Source organism: Zeus faber (assembly GCF_960531495.2).
Source record: "Zeus faber genome assembly, chromosome: 3".
NCBI lineage: Eukaryota > Metazoa > Chordata > Actinopteri > Zeiformes > Zeidae > Zeus > Zeus faber.
The window spans coordinates 16,606,189-16,623,989 of record NC_137190.1 but is presented as its reverse complement, the minus strand read 5'-3'; the positions used below and the strand labels follow the sequence as shown (position 1 = coordinate 16,623,989).

Sequence of the window (17,801 nt, the reverse complement as noted above, 5' to 3'; positions counted from 1 at the left end):
CTAAGACATGAAGTGTCTTAGCATAAAGTATCTTAATTTTTAATTTGTTACCCACCTGTACCACGGCCTCTCGAACATTGTCGCTTCATTCTGTCGCCTGTTGGGGCAGCTGTTCCTGCTGAGCTAGACACAATAAATGATTTCCAAAAAAAACAAACAAACAACAACAACAAAAACCACTTTCATGAATGTGTTGAGTGAAAGAGCACAGTGCTTGGCTGACTATGGTCTCGTTTGGAAAAACAAAAAACAAAAACACACCATAATTCAAAAATGCTGTTTTCTTTGGGTAGCTAACTTGAAGACATTTACAAAGTGATATCGATATTCCAACAGGGATCTCACGATGAGTATTTGTAACGTAAGACAACTTAATATAGAATGCGCACCTGTCAGGTTGTGGAGATGCAGTACATCCAGCAACCACAGGGTGGTGCCAAAAGCTCATGTATGGTGTTCACACTGGAGTCAAATCAGTTTTCCAGCTGTTTGAGTGGATTCATTTTGATCAGTAGTGAAGGACTATTATAAGTAAAATCAAACACTGTTCTGTGGAAAAAATGGGATGGAGCTGAAGCTGTTTAAATACACTAACAAAACTATAAATACACCACAGTCACATCTTTGTAGAGGTTCAACGACAATCTTTATTCGTTGCATTTTTTTTTTGGCAGGTGCATTCGATCAAGTCGAACAGCTCGAAGACCTTCGTACACAACAATGAAATTATTAAGTTGTCGACACCTTTTAAATTAAACACCAACATTACAAAAACGCTACAAGTGAAATTAAGGTTGTTTCTTCTACATTGTGTTTGCAACGATGTAGTGCATGGGTACCATTTGCATTGTCCCTGAGGAAGAGGTACAGTACCTTTAGTCTTTACCAGGAGAGGTACAGGAGTGTCTGTGCATATAGAGCTTCTCAACTTTACAGCCTTTTTGTGGGATTCATAAAGGCCTCCATATGAAATTGCATTGATCACATGGCAGTACACATGACATTAGTAAATATTACACATTGTGATAAGTTCCATTATACATAAGCAACAAAAATCGTGATAATTCCAGGGATTTAAATGAGGGCTGTAGTGCATGTTGTACCCCAAGGAGTGTCACGGTAAAGGGGGATAGTAAACAGGCGTGTTGTGGTCACAGACCATGAACCCAGACAGCTTTCTTCTTCCTCTTCCTGTGTGAAAAGCCGCCTCTTCCTCTTCCACGCTTGTCTGTTTCTCGCAGTCTGTAAGGGTGAATGAGGTGTCGAAACAGATCTCGATCTGTCCCAAAACCTGGACGTCCGCATCCTACGGATATCGAAAAAACCATTATAAAGTACAAGTTAGAAGTTTCTTAAAAATCTCGAAACCATTAACACCAGAGAACTGCAATGATGTATGAGTATGTATATGTATGTGACGAATAAACCTCTTGAATCTTGATGAGTCTGACAGTGGAGCCAAAATAATAACTATAATAAAAAAATAAAAAGAATCTTAAGGAAGCTGATCCTCAAGTTCTCCACCACATATACTCAGAAATATATATATCTTATTTTTTTTTATATTATTATTAAATATTAGCTCCGGTATCTATCATGCATCTATTATTTGGTCTCATACATCATCTTTGACATCATATTTTTGGTAGTGTAGAACTAGCACCACATGCTGGATCCCTGCACTGTGTAGACGCTTATCTTTAAGGACTACCTTGGATGGATGTGCACACTGGATCTTGGGCTTCGCGCCGTAGAAGTTCTCGATCACAGCTTCGATGGCTGGAAACTATTCATACCAAGGAGGTGTGAAAAAGTGTTTAAAAAGGGACATGAGAAGACAAACATTCAAGGTGCGGACAAACTCAGACGATCTTTGCGACAAACATCGTATCCTATCCAAAAATGTGAGTAAAAACAATACATTTAATAATGTATAGTATTGATACTTAAAAATACTAAAAACTATGGATTTAGTATTGCTTAATAACTAGAATATTTATTTAAGACCGGATGAGAAAAGAGGAGAGAACAGAGGATTTAAGAGAACTAAAGTAGTGACATAGCATTAATGTGTTGCTGTAAAACGGACTTACAGGGTAGTATTTCTCTGATGGGGTGATGTTGAACTTCGTCAGGACACTGTTGTCACGAGATAAAACATTTGACTTATTTCAGTGAAACTTTTAAAGTCTGAGACGAGAAGTTTGTATCCGTGGATGACGACTAAGCAGCCTCGGAACAGACGCGTACAAAGCTCCGAAAAGGACGGCGGTGAAAACGATAAAGACATTCACCTGTTCAAGTCCAGCTTGTGGTACAGCTCCAGTGCCTTGCTAAAGTATTTGTGCTGACTGTCCAGACAAGCTGCTTTGGCTGCGCACGTCCCATGCTTATGCCACTCGTATTTCCTAAACAGATGGATGCCAAACGGGAGAAAAACAAGTTATAAAATATGATATAATACAAAAACAAGACTTATTGTGATCGGGAGGGTTTGTATGTCTGCTATCACAGGAAAACCCGCAGTTATTTTGTGTTATTCACACAAACGGGATTTAAAGCAGGAGGTCTACATGACCAAAATACGGGGTTGAGAAAATCTTAAGGTGAGAGGCTGAAAGGACAGAAATGGTGAGAATACCAGAATCCAGTGGACGAGGGGCTGAGAAGGTCCGGCCAATTTTCCTTCATTTCGTCCAGGAGGTCCTGGCAGAGGGTAGAGATGTCCAATACAGTACACGATCACTTACCAAACACCACCGGGAGATCTGAAGGCCGCAGCTCGCTTTGCATGCACGCATGAACTGTATCTCACCTCTATCTCTGTAGAGTTGAAGTGCCACGAGGAATTACAGTTCATTCCATTATCGGGCCTGGGAAATGCGCGCGCGCACACACACACACACACACACACACACCCCTTTTACAACTTGGGGAACTTCCGTATGTGTATGTATGTGACAAATAATCTCTTGAACTTCAAAGTGTGGCGTTCTCAGTTACAGCAGAGTCGCTAGAACACACAATACATGGTCAACAAGTACATAGACAGACGGACGGAACTTACCAGAGTCCATGCAGCGTCCAATGATCAATCTTGGAGTGACAGTGTTCCATCTGCAAATCATAAGTATTGTTATCATCAGATGGTTGAGTCAATGTGATAAGAAAAAAAAAAAAAAGAACGAGCTTCCTCAATAGCTCTTAAGATGCACATTGGGCCACAACACGACAACTACATTCTCAACTAAGAAAACGACTCTTAAAAAGTAGACAGTAGTATAAACTTCAAAAAGAAATGAATGAGTGATTGAATAAATAATTAATTAAACAAACAAACAAACAAACAAACAAACAAACAAACAAACAAACAAACAAAGACAGACAAGTCTAGAACCCAGAACAGGATGTTGACTAATCCAGGAGGATTTACGACACAGGGCCTCTCATGTGACCTGATAACAGTCACCTGATAGCAAGTCGCCTGAGCCTATTCATTTGAGAAAATGCAGCCAAAAATGTTTCCTTGTCGAGGTTTTAGCAATGACATCATACGATAGTTTGTGTACATTTTCAAGAAATCTCTTTAATTTAACAAAAATAAATAAAAATAAACCAGTAACATATCACAGCTGTATTGTAAAACCTGACTATATAGTAAAAGATATACCAGCATACTATGTCAATAGCATATACTGGCCAGCCCAAGCACAAAAGAAGACTCTCCAAAGAAAGCTGAAATACTTGGGTGATAACATGAACAGAAAACTCACACTACAGAAGGTGCAGGGCCAGTGATGGGTCAGGATTAGTTTGGTCCATAGATGTCTGAAACCCAGATACGGAAAACACAGTAGTTGAACTAGTTCCCTTTCTACAGTATGAAGGTCAATTTAAATCTCCCACTTGGGAAGGTGGACAGGCTACACTGCATACAAGCAGTAAGGATTACATCAAGTGATACATCATAAATAAATCACCGTAAACCAGCTCCAAATGGCTTGTATACCAAACTGCAACAGCCAACAAGTGCCAGCGCGAGTGATTCGCTGAGGTAAACCTGTTAGAGATGTCTTGTTTAATCACTGCACATCAAGAGGGATCGGTACTCAGCCTATGGCATTGTGTCCCTACATGCATTGATAATCCTTTACTAGCACCACTGGAGCTGCACAGACACGGCCGGTGCCGGCGGTGGTGGTGTTGGTGATGATGATGCTGATGACGATGATGATGATGATGATGATGATTGACGATTCATTATGTTAAAGCACCCACATGCGATGTTGCGGTTTCCCATTCATCAAAAAGACGAATGATATTTATTACCAGTGACAGTTATTCCACTCATCACCGCGTCTTATATGAAACGTTGGGGGTGGGCATCTCTAACAGCAAGACGTGACAGGCTCTGTTTCTTTATTTACTTATAAGGCCTTAAATGGCAAGTTGCCATCATACATCACCTCCTTATTAAATTGCTGCTCCTTTTCTCGTTGCTTATTTTTCCGTGTGTGTGTGTGTATTTATCCTGATGTACGCTCCTCGTCGCTGTAAACGAGGAGGATTTTTCGAGAAAGAAATAAACGTTGAACGAATGAGTGAGTGAACGAGTGACTGCTGGGCGGTAGACTGCGTTGGATGGAAAAGAACCAACTCATTACTTCCACGCAGCCGAACCGCTCAGGGAAACCGACGTGTTTCACTCACGGAGAGGAGGCGACCAGGGCCGCGCCAAGGAGCAGGAGACAGAGCAGCCTCATGGCGGACCTGGATGTAGGAAAGACATTCAAGTCATTGTCCGAATGTGCACAAATGTCTGTCCCCCCCCCAAAAGGACATAATGTCCAACACTGAACCCACCTGCAGTGGTTGAATTCATATTCAAACCCAGTCAATATGCGCATCCTCACTGACACTTATCCCGACTTATTTACGATGCGTCTTAACCTAGCTGTATCTTTATTGAGACGTTTATTTTGTATATTTTGACTTCTCCCGTACGTCGGGGGAAACAAAGCGGTGGAACCCTGGAACCCCCCGGGGAGGGGAGGCGTCGGTCTGAGCGCCGCGCTGTGGCTCGACAAAACCGTGACACCGCGGCGCCCACCAGCCCGCACCACCTCGCGAACTTAGCAGCCACGGTCACTTCCAAGGCATCAAATTGTTCTTGTTTTCCGTGACGGACACGGTGTGTGTATGGTTTGCAGAAGGATAAATCAAACAAACAAACAAACAAACAAAACAGACAAACAACAGCGGTGGCGCTGCTGGACTCACTGCGCTTCCAGCTGCGAACACAGCGACGAGGACGAGCCTTGTTTACGAGCCGAGCTTTGCGCTCCCCTTTAGCCAATCAGCGACGCCCCGGCGGGTCACGTGACTTGCTGCCAGCCACGCTGCGTTGCGCGGACTCGGCGGAAAAAGAAAAAAAAAAAAAAAAAGAAACGCCCCACGGACGCGGGTCGCTTCGCCGCTTGTTCGAGAAACAGTCGATTTGATTTTATTTGATTTTATTTGATTCTTTTAACCACATTCACCGCGACCCCCCCCCCCCCCCAAAAAAATGTGTTTGTTTTGGAAATACTGTGTGTTCTACAAGCACCCGCCCAGGACCCCCAAAAAACCATTCACGTCGACTTCCAACGATATTTTTCAATAAAATCCACGCAGAGGCAACTTCGCTCGTCCGCGGCCCCGTCGCCGTGAAGTCAGGACCACCATGGAGCCCGAGTTCCAACTCGGACCCGGGACGAAATCCCGACCTGGAATTCCTGTGGACAACCCGCCTTAAATGGTCGAGCCGTTGCACTTTTCCAAACGGGAGACGTGGTTTTCCCCGAGCGCCCGCTCTGTTCGGAAAGCACCGCTCGTCCGTACGGCCAGGTCGGACTCTTACCTTCGATGGAGAAGATACAAGACTCAAGATTCAAGATTTGTATTTGTCGCATATAGAAAAGGTCTCCAACGCGGTGTTGGGACGGCGAGGGTAACGACCAGCGGATAGAACGGAGTAAGCCTGACCTCGGTGGGGTCAATTTTCTACGGGAAACAGTGGGGAGGGAGATGGGAGGAGTTCAATCCAGTTCTTGGTCGCACAACAGGGAGGAAGAGCGGTTGCTTTGAATATTTGTAAAATGAACCAACGTGACACTTCTGGTGCTTGTATCTTTCAGAGACCTGGCTCTTGGGAGTGGGACTGCCCTTGAACGTCGCTTTGATTCAAGATTCAAGATTCAAGATTCAAGATTTGTCACATACATATACATACTTTCATACATATATGCAGTGAAATGTAATGCAACGCACCCGGTGATAGCACACAATATGTCCTAGGAAAAAAAAATATATAAGTAGAAAATTCCTTTCTAATAGACAGACTAACTGACTCCTAAAAAATACAGTAAGTTGAATACTTATAGAATAAGATAAAAATATATAGAATAAAATACAATGAAAATAAATTGAAATAAAATGGAATAGATAGAAGGAATATGCCTATGTATATACAGATATGTGCATTACATATACATCAGCGAGTGTCTTTTCTTATTACAGGAAAAAACCCAAAACATTTTGCCAGAGTTTTGCAGCCTCACACGACTATAATAACAACAACAACAACCATAAACAACCACGACAACAACAATCACAACAGCAACCACAGCAACAACAACCATAACAACAACAACCCCAACAACCATTACAACAACAACCACAGCAACAAAAAACAACAACCACAACAACAACAGCCATAACAACCACAACAACCATATCAACAACAACCATAACGACAACAACCATAACAACAACAATCATCACAGCAACAGTCACAGCAACCATTACAACAATGACCATAACAACAACTATAACCACAGGACTTTGGGTGTTGACACCATTTTCTGCCACCCTGGCATAGGCTCACTTTGACAGCACATGGAGACTTCAGAAAATAAATAAATAAATATTAATGATTATATATATATATATATATATATATATATATATATATATATATATATTTAATAAATCCTTTCCACATCAAGGTGCAAAAATATATCAGAAAAGCTCTATAATACAACGCGTTCAAAAACTGCCTGGTCTTCATCATCATTGACATCATCGAGGAACCTGCACCAGGGGACAGGCCCTACAGTACAGTGTGTTCCCGAATGTGACCCAAGTGCGGGCCCCTCATTACCCGTGGGCGCTGCACGGAGAGGTCTTCACGTCCCCTGCACGTCACTCCACTCATTAGTCATGCACTTCAGCACACGATGGATCACGCAACACGCACAGCACTGGTTCCACGTATTACACCGTCTACGATATCAATTCTATTTCATTACCAAAATGGTTATTACGGCAATGTAGATTTTGACGGATAGGCTTGCAGTGGCGAACAATAAATTATTTTAAGGCCTCCATGGAATTCTATAAAATAATTTGCTCTTAATCACATTTTCTATTATTATGTTTGACTAACTTGAATATGATTATGAACAAATCATTGTTTAATTATTATCACAATATACTGGAATGCACTGACAAAGACTTTGTGTCACCCTTTCCATAATAATAATAATAATAATAATAATAATAATAATAATAATAATTATTATTATTATTATTATTATTATTATTATTATTACTTATAATAATACTAATATAATAATTTCGATTACTAAATATTTAGATAATAATATTATTTTGAATGAAAATTATATTTGAGACTATATTTGAATGTTTTGACAGCTTTAAATCATGTAGCTTTATTACCACTACAACACACAGTCATTATTCTGAATTTTGTGTGTGTATGTGTGTGTGTGTGTGTGTGTGTGTGTGTGTGTGCGTGTGCGTGGGTGTGAGTGTGTGCGCGTGTGGGTGTGTGTGTGTGTGTGTGTGTGTGCGTGTGTGTGTGACGTTATACAAGCTGTCACCGAGCCTGTTGTTTTGGGATTTGGTACTCTGCTACAGCATGTCTGTCTCCACTACACTTGTTTGTTAGTTTGTTTTCTGCTTTCCTCCTCTTTATCCCCCCCCCCCCCCCCCCCCCACTCCCACCCCACCCACATATGTTCACCCGTGTTCCTCCGTCATGTGACCTCTGATGTGATATGCGTCTTGGTGCTTCGTCAGGAATAGTTCCGTTGTAACCGTAGCCTAGTTTGTATTAATAGGCCCGGGCTGCGCCGCTCCACAGTCTTCAGATGTTTGGGAGTGCAGGAGGAACGGCTGAGGAGAAGAAGACAAGCTGTGCTGCCTATTTGCAAAAAGAAGATTATAAGAAACATTAAACAGGACCGCGGCTCTATTAAATCAGTCCGTTTCATGTCAAGACCACTCGTTATTCTCCGGATCCTCAAGAGTTGATCAAAATCCAATAGCCATTCCAATAAAGTCTCAGTGTAAGTTGCTGCCATGTGTTTCCTCATGCACCGTCTCCAGGTTTCAACAGGCCGCATGTTGCAGCATCCCGCCTCCACAAATTCGGATGTAGAGCTAGCGAGGGGAAGCCGTGAACAACTAGTATTGTGCTCCGTGAAATCATTATTTTGCAAGTGCCTATTCTCAAGAAGAACGAGAAGCAATGTGTTCAGCGAGCGAGCGACATGGAGCTAATATGGCCACCGCCGCCAGCACCGAGGACCCATTAAATAAACCGCCTTGTGGTCCTCTGCAGCCCCGCGTCCTGAAGGATCCAGGTTATATATAGGCCGCTCTCTCGCCTTATAAGGCCTCGGCGGAGGCAGGTGGGGGTCGGTCGGAGGCGGGTGGAGGTTTCTGGGGGGCCCGCCGCTCGGTTAAGGCTGACTCCCTGTGGACTCAGGCTTTCGACCCGAAGGCTCTGCAAAGAAAACTCTCGAGGGGTAAGAAAGAAACCATTAACCCCCAATTATTGACCCCTCTTTAATCTGCCGCCCCTCTGGTTCTCCTCCTGTCTTCAATTTGGGAGGGCGGATGGATTGGACAAAGGTCAGGAGTCCGGAGGGAGGCGATCGTGAATTGGGATGCCGCGAGGATGCGTATTTAATCGTATTCTAACGATGGCTGGAGGATAATGACGACCGCGGCCGGTTTGATTGGATTTGAAAGGTGTGGTCATGCTGATGACTTCGTAGTGGATTAAAGGGACTCCTGCCGCACGGAGGGCAGGGGCTGTTTGTTGACAAATTGCCGGCGGTCGTCTCTGGCGGTTCAACATACTGGATTCTCTTTTGACGTCGTTATTCACACTCGCTTGTGATATTTCAGGTTTACGGTTTTAATCAGTTGAAGAGTTCCAGCTCCGGACCCGCACCACCTGCTCGAGGGAATGGAACCCTTTGTTTATTTACATACGAAAATAATTTGTTTTTTGGGGGGGGGGGGGTTGTTTTGCTATGAATTCATTGCAGAAAGTATTTGCCGCTTGTGTCTGACAGGGAGAACGGGGAGAACGGGGAGGTTTGGGTGTCGTTTGCATCTTAATTTGGCAGAGGTCTGCTTCCGACATTGAAGACACCAGCAGCTTTAGGGCGTTCCCGGCGTGTTCGGTGCTTAATGCAACGATCGGAACGTCCGTGATTTCGGATTTAAAACTCTTTTAGATCCATGGCATAGGAACATTTGATATTTTAGTCATCAGTAGATACTTAGCAACATTCTGAGAACCAATATTCATTCATATATTATCTCTACAATTTACATTTTTAAAAAATATATATTTTGTACGTATGAATTTAGGTTGTTTGTAGCGTAATCAAGCTTATTTTTATATTAAACTCGAAACTTCTTAAGGTGTTTCCATCTCACGTTTCATAATTAAAACGGTTTCATCTCCTCATGGACACTCACGCACGGACACTCAAAATATAATGATCTGATCCGCACATCATATCTTGTTTCAAGAACTGTTCACATTTGGATGTCTGAAGCAACATAATATAATAATCTGTCGGAGAGCTCATGTGGGATTTGAGCTTGTATCATTATACAATTAGCGTCCCGTTTTGGCATCTGGGCTGAAACGGTCATCACAGGGTGTGAACAAGCGAAGGCAGCAACTGGAAGCGTTTTAGATATGGCAGAGACGAGCTCTTAACTCCCTGTGGAGACAAGAAGCGGAGCCCACATGTGGATGCAGGGGAGGTGGATGGGGCGTTTTCGGGCGTAGTCTCGGCAACAGTTTGCAACCCGGCCTCACGCTTTTTTGTGCTCGTAGCCACGAAAAATGTAGCTTTTGAATCGTGTCCCAGAGCACGACTTTTTTCGTGCTACACATAACGAAATTGAAATCGAATCGTTTGAATGGGGAGATTTTCTTCAGCCTCAGAAGGGGGTAAAAAAAAAAATCAGAATCAGATTTTATTCCATAAATGGTCTGGGAAGCCACACTTCGCACCCCACTGCAATGGAGGGTTGGATTTTTTTCTTTTTTACTTTGTCGTAGAACAAAACCAAACACGTTTTTGGAAAGGTTTCATCTTCTATGTTAACATATGTACGATTTCAGTGGACCCTAAACTGAGATATTGACCTTTGAACCTTGAGCAGAGATCACCTTTGAAGCCCAATATCCCAGTAATTAAAAGAGCTACCCAATTAAGGTCAACTGTTTTGGACAGCTCTGGACGTGTACTCTTAGAGGGGCGGTTGTTTCACTAGGGTGCACCGCTTAAAATGGTCTAACATATAATTCAGGGCTTTGCAAATTACATTTGTCAATTCTGCCTGACGTCTCTGATTGGCGGAGCTCGCTGTTGCCATGGAAGTGTTTACCGCACTGGCCGATAGGTACATTTCAATTTTCAGCCAGGTGCGCAAGCGCTGACATTTATATCCAGTTAAACTGTGTCTATAAATGAAATTCATACTGAGGCTATGACCCTTTATTCCTATTCTCACCCAATCTGGAAGTTAATAGACCATTCAGAGAAAAAAACAGTATCCACTATTATTTTGTGCGAGTCAAAACGTAATTTAAACCCATGCATTTAAAATTTTAATACATCCATGGTCCCCCCTTCCCCTCCACCCAGCTCCCTGTGGTGGTGTAGTTTCATCAGGTTCGTTTTAGTTTTAGTTTTAGTGTACTTATCTGCCTCCCCTTCTTCCCCATGCCCCCCGCTTCTAAAGTCCAAGAAAATCCCCCCTATTCAAATGAATTGGTTTAAATCTCATTATGTGTAGCACAGAAAAATGCCAACCCCAACTTTGACAGTTTAAATACACGTGAAGGCATGGACATGTGTGGCACCTTTGCAGTTCCACATGCTTTGCTCCATTTTTTTTAATCATCTAGTTTGGCTTGCATTTTAAATTACATTTTTTGAATTTATTTAATCGTATTTATTTCGAATTTAGAAATCTCTGAACTCTGCTTCAAATCGACCGTCATTTTTGCAACCAAATGAGCATCGGATTTTTGGATTGGACCAAAAAATGGTAAACGGGTCACCAGGTTAAGTATCGCGCTCATCAGACTATGTATTAAGTGCATCAAAGATATGGTGATTTAGTTAGACGTTAGCAATGTCCTGCCCGCAATAAAATGCTTTCGAGACAGAAAAAAACAAGAAAAATCATGAATCCATGTTGTGACATGACGTGGACATAGTCTCAGCTGCATTCATTGTGCATAACTCTGGAGAAACGCTACAGCAAAGTTAACAGTTATGTTTAAAATGCAAAAAAAAAAACCCAAACTTAAACAAACGTGTTTTTGGAGTTGAGCTGTCACTATTGGGTCGGGAGATCGAGGCGCTGATTATGGAATGAACGTTTTTGGGGCAAAATAACTGAATTGAAAGACAGGTGTGTGTGTGCGTGGGGGGTGGTGGTGATGGCTATGACTCGTATCATCAATTCACTCTTTGTCAAAAAAATAGGAAATTGTGCAAGTTAAAATTGCAAGGTGAAAGTAGAATTGCATCTAGTTACATGAGCTACAGGAAGGTCAATCAGGTGACGTTAAAATGGTGATGCGTCATTATGCAGCGATGTTTATGTCAACGGTTGTCGTCGTGAAACACCTTCAGCAGAAAGTGCTCGACATTCGGCAGGAAACAGGAAACAGTGATGAATCAAGGGTGAAATCAACATGGCTGATAATACATCGCATTATTGCAATAGCCAAAATGTGTCTATATATGGCCCCGCTTTGAGCCAGCCAAGGTGCTTCTAGTGAGGTGGCGGAGAACTATGAATAGCAAATTGGAGGCCACGCAGATGGAGAAGCCGAGTGAGACGACGTCAACCTTTTTCTCCAAACCGCCCCGACCTTCGTGATAACCTTGACCATGATACTGGCCGTGGTTCCTGTTCTTTGGTATTGCGGTTTGTGTCTTGTGTCGTGTGTTATCCCTCCCTATGACAACATCATTAAAATACATTATTTGTGTGACGCAAAGGGAAACTGTGGAACTGTGGAAATACGTGTACAGTATGTGTGTATTTGTGGTTGTGTTGTTGTTTTCTGCTGTTTCTGCTGAGAGAGAGAGAGAGAGAGAGAGAGTGAGAGAGAGAGAGTATTTCCGGTCGACCCAGGACCATGTATAGCAATTCTGTTTGATTTTTCGTATTTTGAGTGTCACGCAACATGTGAGTGATGTCTGTGTGTGTATTGTATGTGTGTGTGTGTGTGTGTGTGTGTGTGTGTGTCTTTGTGTGTGTGTGTGTGTTTGTGCGTGCGTGCGTGCAAGTGTTTGTGTGTGTGTGTGTGTGTGTTTGTGCATGCCTGCGTGCGTGCGTGCGTGTGCGTGTGTGTGTGTGTGTGTGTTACCTGTCTTATCAAGCAGGTCAGCGTCTACAGTGTCATCATGTCAATGTTGCCGAAATCTGGAAGGTGCAGCCACGGTTACTACCACACTCAGAGTCACTATGGGGTTAAAGAATACAGCAGGTACAGGTAAAATTAAACAGACTGATAGAACTTCAGCTAAACAATGTAACGCTGGTGAATAATACAGTAGTGAGTCATGCTAATACTAGTACTAGTGGCACTAATACAGTACTGGGAAAAAAACAAAACTACCAAAACATGACAATAAATCTAACCTGCTTTTACTAACTGAGCAGGCCCTCAGGGGACCCATGGTAAGTATACGTATGGACTTTAATTCTGACTCATTTGATAACAAATGCTAGACAATTAGTATAATATAATAGTATAACACAAACCTAGTTTATCTAATATTAATTTTAGGCGTTTGGTTAGTTTGGAAGCTGTTCTTCCAAACAACAGTTGTTTAACGTGTCTTGAAGTGTATTGCGCTTTTAACAAACCACAATACTTGACGATAATTTAATCTCTTGTCTTTCTTCACTACTTGCTTTGTCGGCGGGAAATAATGACACAAAAAACAAAACAAAAAAAAAGCATATTAATGTGTGTATGTGTGGGTGTGTGAGATGAAGAACAGATATACTGTATATATTGCTTTGTTTAATGTTTTTACTGACCACCACAGTCTCGTTATTCACCTTCACCCATTAATCGCCCTTTCCTTGTGCTCCTCCTCCTATTTTATTTATTTTTACTAATAATCCATCATTGTGTACCATCACATTTTGCCTTAATCTCCTGCTGTCACTTATAAATCAATGAGTGCCAACGTCTGCTCTCACAACTGCCTTTTCCCTAATATTCATTATTTCCAACCACTTTCAAACTGCATATTGTAGCTGTAGATACATGTTTAAGCAGTATCACACAAGCGGGAGCGCTGATATACTGTATATACAGAATATATATATATATATATATATATATATATATATATGTATATGTATATGCATATGTGTGTGTGTGCGCGTGCGTATATAAATATATATACAGTAAATATATATATATATATATATACACACACACAGTATACAAGGCTATTTATCTAAGTATAATTACATGAATTACATGTAAATACAATAGATATACATAACTGTTACCATAGAAATGTGGTATTGACTCTCCCTTTTCCTAACACTTTTTTCTTATAGACTTGCATTACCAACACTTTGTTAACAAATTTGTAAAGTGGACGGTCACCATATATTGCATATCGATAGTCGTTTTTTACCATACATCATCTTATTTAAAATTTTCACTCAATTATCAAGATAAAGCGAGCAAACGAGCATATAACTCTCAGGTGACGCCAGACTCCCAACACATTACAAAGATTTTTGCACTATGAACAAATCGTTTGCGATTCTTGCATCACTACAAGACATGATGTATTCTATATATTTTTTTATTTCAATATTATTAATTATTACAACATTATGTAATCTCTTGTTCAGGTGACTAAACTATGAATGTTATTAATGCGATATGTTGTGTTAAGGGGACGTCATAGGGACGTCATGTCCACCACGGTGCGGTGAAAATAACATTGCTATTCAAAGTGTACTGTCATTGTTCCAGCCAGTGTTCAGGGACTCTTCATTTTGCTGTTCTGATCCTGTTCACTGCTCTGACTCTCCGCATGTCTTCAGCTCTGAAGTGGTGGAGGACGATTATAAGCACAAAGCAAACGTTCGCATCCAGGGAGTGGTAAGAACCTGTCTCTCAGTCCGTCTCTCTCTCTCTCTCTCTGCCTGTTTCAATCGATAACACATTGCTGACTGGCACGGTCATCACTCGTGCGGGTCCCTGATTGTGAACCATAATAAAGTCACTGAAGTATGTTCAATCATTCTCATTCCACCCGCATCGTTTTTACGAAGCACAAAGACGTTAGTGATGGAAGTCGGTAACAAGTGTGACAAAGTCCTCCCTCGCGCAGTGAGTGGGGGAGGATGATGAACGGGTTGAGTCAGAAGAGTCGCTTTGGCTCTTGAACGGAATTTCCACGGGAATCATTTATTGCCGTCAAAATTATTATTTAGGCGAAAGAATGCAGGCCGTCGCGAGTCGCAGATTCTCTCGCTCGCCCGCTCACTGAGCGGAAACTCCAGGAGCTGGTTGGGCACGTCGCTCTTTTTGTTCGCGCGTCGAGATTCAGACTCAGTGAACGAAATAAAAAGGAACGAACGCTCGTGCCTTGCATCACCGCAAGACATGATCCACTTTTTCACATTAGGTTACACTTCACAGATATGATGATATGATTATTACTGTTATTGCCTCCACAATATTGACTTGACTATAAGACAACTAAAAAAGGCTGATCATGGCTCATCATGATCAAGCAAAACATACGTATGATAAAAAAACAAAAAACAAACAGGGATTAAAATCATTCATGGGATCGCCATTTCCTTCCAAACAAAAAAAAAACAAAGATTGGGGACGTCTCAAGGAAGATGATTAAAACCTACTCTTCAGAAATAAAAACATGGCTGCAGTAGTTCCTGCTCTATCATTATTAAGTTATTTTTTTATTTTATACCCAATATCAAAATATGCTGACACACCAGCAACAGAATGGGTAAAGTATAGCTATAGAAATAGAACAATTATGTTTATGCTATAAAATAAATAATAAAAAAATTATTAAAATTGATAATCTATGGTGTTTTTTTTTGGATATTTAAAGAGATGAATATTATAGCATTTGGTGCTTTTGTTCAACTTTGCTGCTGCGCAGGTGAGGAAGAAGATGGTGGAGAAATATGTGCGTGAGGAGTCGATGATCAGGGGACCGAAGTTCCTGGTCCGGCTCAGATCCCACACCGTGTTCGAGAACACTCCCATCAAACTGTTCTGCACCGTGGAGGGCTACCCCATGCCTGTGGTCAAATGGTACGTTGCGCCTGACCCCTGTTCATTTAGTATTCATGCAGATATCGGTGTTTAAAACACCCATTATCAGACCAATCGACACCAGAAAGCGAGGAAAACGTCTTGCCTTTAATTTATTGTAAAGGAATATTTGTAAAAAAAAAAAAAAAAAAAAAAAAAAGTTATATAAATGTACAGATGCCATGCTCTAACTGTGGTCAGCAATTAATTGGTTAATATTTCTGCTCTTTTTTTTTTTTAAGGTACAAAGACGGTGTGATCCTGGACATCTCCTCTGGAAAGTACATGGTCGATAACAACTACGGGATCCATTCTCTGGAGATTACAAGGTTTGTCTGTAGCACAGGCTAGCCACCTACTGAAATTGAGAAATATGAATAAAGAGCAGGCTATTACACTTTAAAATAATGAATAGATCTAAAACACATGAAGAGAAAAAGGAAAACTGCTGCTATTTGTTTCAACACTGAGCAGGTGGCGATTGAGACATTACAACATAGAACATTAATGGATTACTTGTCATGAGCAATTGATGATGCATGCAGGTTTTGTAATGCCAGGTTTAACTGTGATATATATATATATATATATATATATATATATATATATATATATACAAAATAGTAAAATGGCAAAAAGCTGGTATTTATAGTGCACATTAATGTTGAATGGCCATAAAACTAAAGGACTGCTACTCCCTCTTAGTGGTGAAGCAATCTGAAAATAACAAACAGCCCTCCACCCAATTAGAATGAAGCCATGTTATAAATAAAGGGATATCCTAGTTCCTATCTAGTTCTTATTCATTATAACTACTTATTACTCACTTATTACCGATAGTCAATAAGTAGAAGTACTTATGCTCAGGAATACATTATGAGTCACAATGGCTCGATGGGTCAGACTGTTGCCTTGCAGCTCCAGGGTCTTGTTCTTTGTTATGACTATTGTCTGCCAGGAATTTTAATGATCGCCCTGTGTTGACTTGGGCTTCATCCAGAGACATGCAGCTTTGGATGGTTGGAAGTTGCCCTTGGGTGCGAACGAATGTGTCTGACCCTGCAAGGGACCGGCGACCCAATCGTTGTGCCTCGCCGCCTCACGCCCATAGGCGGCTGGGACGGGTTCCAGCGACCCCGGGGCAGGGATCGCAACAGACCGGTGGAAAGTGTTGCTCCACCCTTCCGATTCAGAGTCCTTGTCAAGTTCGTTGCCGTGGTACCTTTTACAGTAACTCACTCCGGGCGGGACAGGATCCCCTCCTCCCCCGTCAGGGCGCTAGCTGCGGCGTCACGGTCTCAGCTCTCGGCGGTGGACCGGTCGAGGTGTGAGTTGCGCCGAAGGGAGGCCAGACCCCGCTCTGGTTCTAGTTTAAGAAAACTCAGCTGTTAATGTGCTGAGATCAGTGTCACTCGACACCGCCCCGGAGCCTGCGGACACTCGACTCTCGGTTCCTTCCCCCCTTCAGCGCCGTCGCCAAGCCTCTCGAATTCAGCCGCGCGCTTCAAGCCCGGAGTGGGGTGACCTCCTTATACCTCTTTGCGGGGAGCCACTAAGAGACGCACTCCTAAATCCCATAAAAAAAGTGTAAAACTGACAGTTACTTTACTACCGGCTTCTGGAACCCGGGTTGGAACGTTACGCTCCACTCCGTCTCCGATGAATTATCTTCTTCGATCGATTCCAACTTGCAATACCCTGAACTCCTCCTGGAACCCTCCCTCCCTCGAATCCATTCAACCGCCGTAGCTCTTCCCGTAGTTACATATTTGAACCACTTTTTAAACAAAATGCCTTTTCACGTGAGAGATTGCAGCCTGCTGCAGCTCACCATCACTAAATCTTTCAACGTGTCCGCAGTGCCCAGTAGCACAGTTCTCCCTCCTTTCATCACCACTCCTCCATTCTCATGTCACTGAGAGCGAGTCTTTAATATCCCGAGGGGCGATTTGCTTCACAACTCGCAGTCACTAACCTCAGTACAGCTCCTCCATTTTCACCCCCTCATTTAACCTTCTACATCAGATGCTTTAGCTAACCATAACTGCATTTTAGGAATTCTACAGGGATGGAA

At 42.1% G+C, this 17,801-nt stretch overlaps 2 protein-coding genes across 7 annotated transcripts in view; one reads left to right on the top strand and one right to left on the bottom strand.

Moving 5' to 3' along the window:
* Positions 1 to 639: 639 nt before the first annotated feature.
* rnaset2 (ribonuclease T2) lies at positions 640 to 6,029 on the bottom strand. Of its 3 annotated transcripts, none has more exons than XM_079998131.1 (10): positions 5,900 to 6,029; positions 4,711 to 4,770; positions 3,774 to 3,828; positions 3,068 to 3,117; positions 2,816 to 2,873; positions 2,642 to 2,706; positions 2,295 to 2,408; positions 2,094 to 2,139; positions 1,712 to 1,786; positions 640 to 1,306 (listed from the first exon to the last, which is right to left on the bottom strand). In XM_079998131.1, the coding sequence occupies exons 2-10, from the start codon at positions 4,761 to 4,763 to the stop codon at positions 1,115 to 1,117; spliced, it is 708 nt and encodes a 235-aa protein (XP_079854257.1). In that variant the 5' UTR covers positions 4,764 to 4,770; positions 5,900 to 6,029; the 3' UTR covers positions 640 to 1,114. The 3 variants fall into 3 exon arrangements, with proteins under 3 accessions (XP_079854257.1, XP_079854256.1, XP_079854255.1); XM_079998130.1 differs by lacking the exon at positions 5,900 to 6,029 and adding an exon at positions 5,281 to 5,455; XM_079998129.1 differs by lacking the exon at positions 5,900 to 6,029 and adding an exon at positions 4,864 to 5,227.
* A 2,749-nt stretch (positions 6,030 to 8,778) lies between these two features.
* The window catches only part of myom2b (myomesin 2b), a 42,080-nt gene continuing 33,057 nt past the window's right edge, over positions 8,779 to 17,801 (top strand). The window contains exons 1-5 of one of the 4 annotated variants that reach the window (XM_079997531.1): positions 8,779 to 8,873; positions 12,783 to 12,886; positions 14,479 to 14,536; positions 15,573 to 15,727; positions 15,970 to 16,056. In XM_079997531.1, coding sequence (XP_079853657.1) covers positions 12,804 to 12,886; positions 14,479 to 14,536; positions 15,573 to 15,727; positions 15,970 to 16,056 — 383 coding nt within the window. In that variant the 5' untranslated portion in view covers positions 8,779 to 8,873; positions 12,783 to 12,803. Of the gene's footprint in view, positions 8,874 to 12,779; positions 12,893 to 14,478; positions 14,537 to 15,572; positions 15,728 to 15,969; positions 16,057 to 17,801 lie in introns of all 4 variants that reach the window. The other 3 variants (XM_079997529.1, XM_079997532.1, XM_079997530.1) reach the window with 3 other exon arrangements.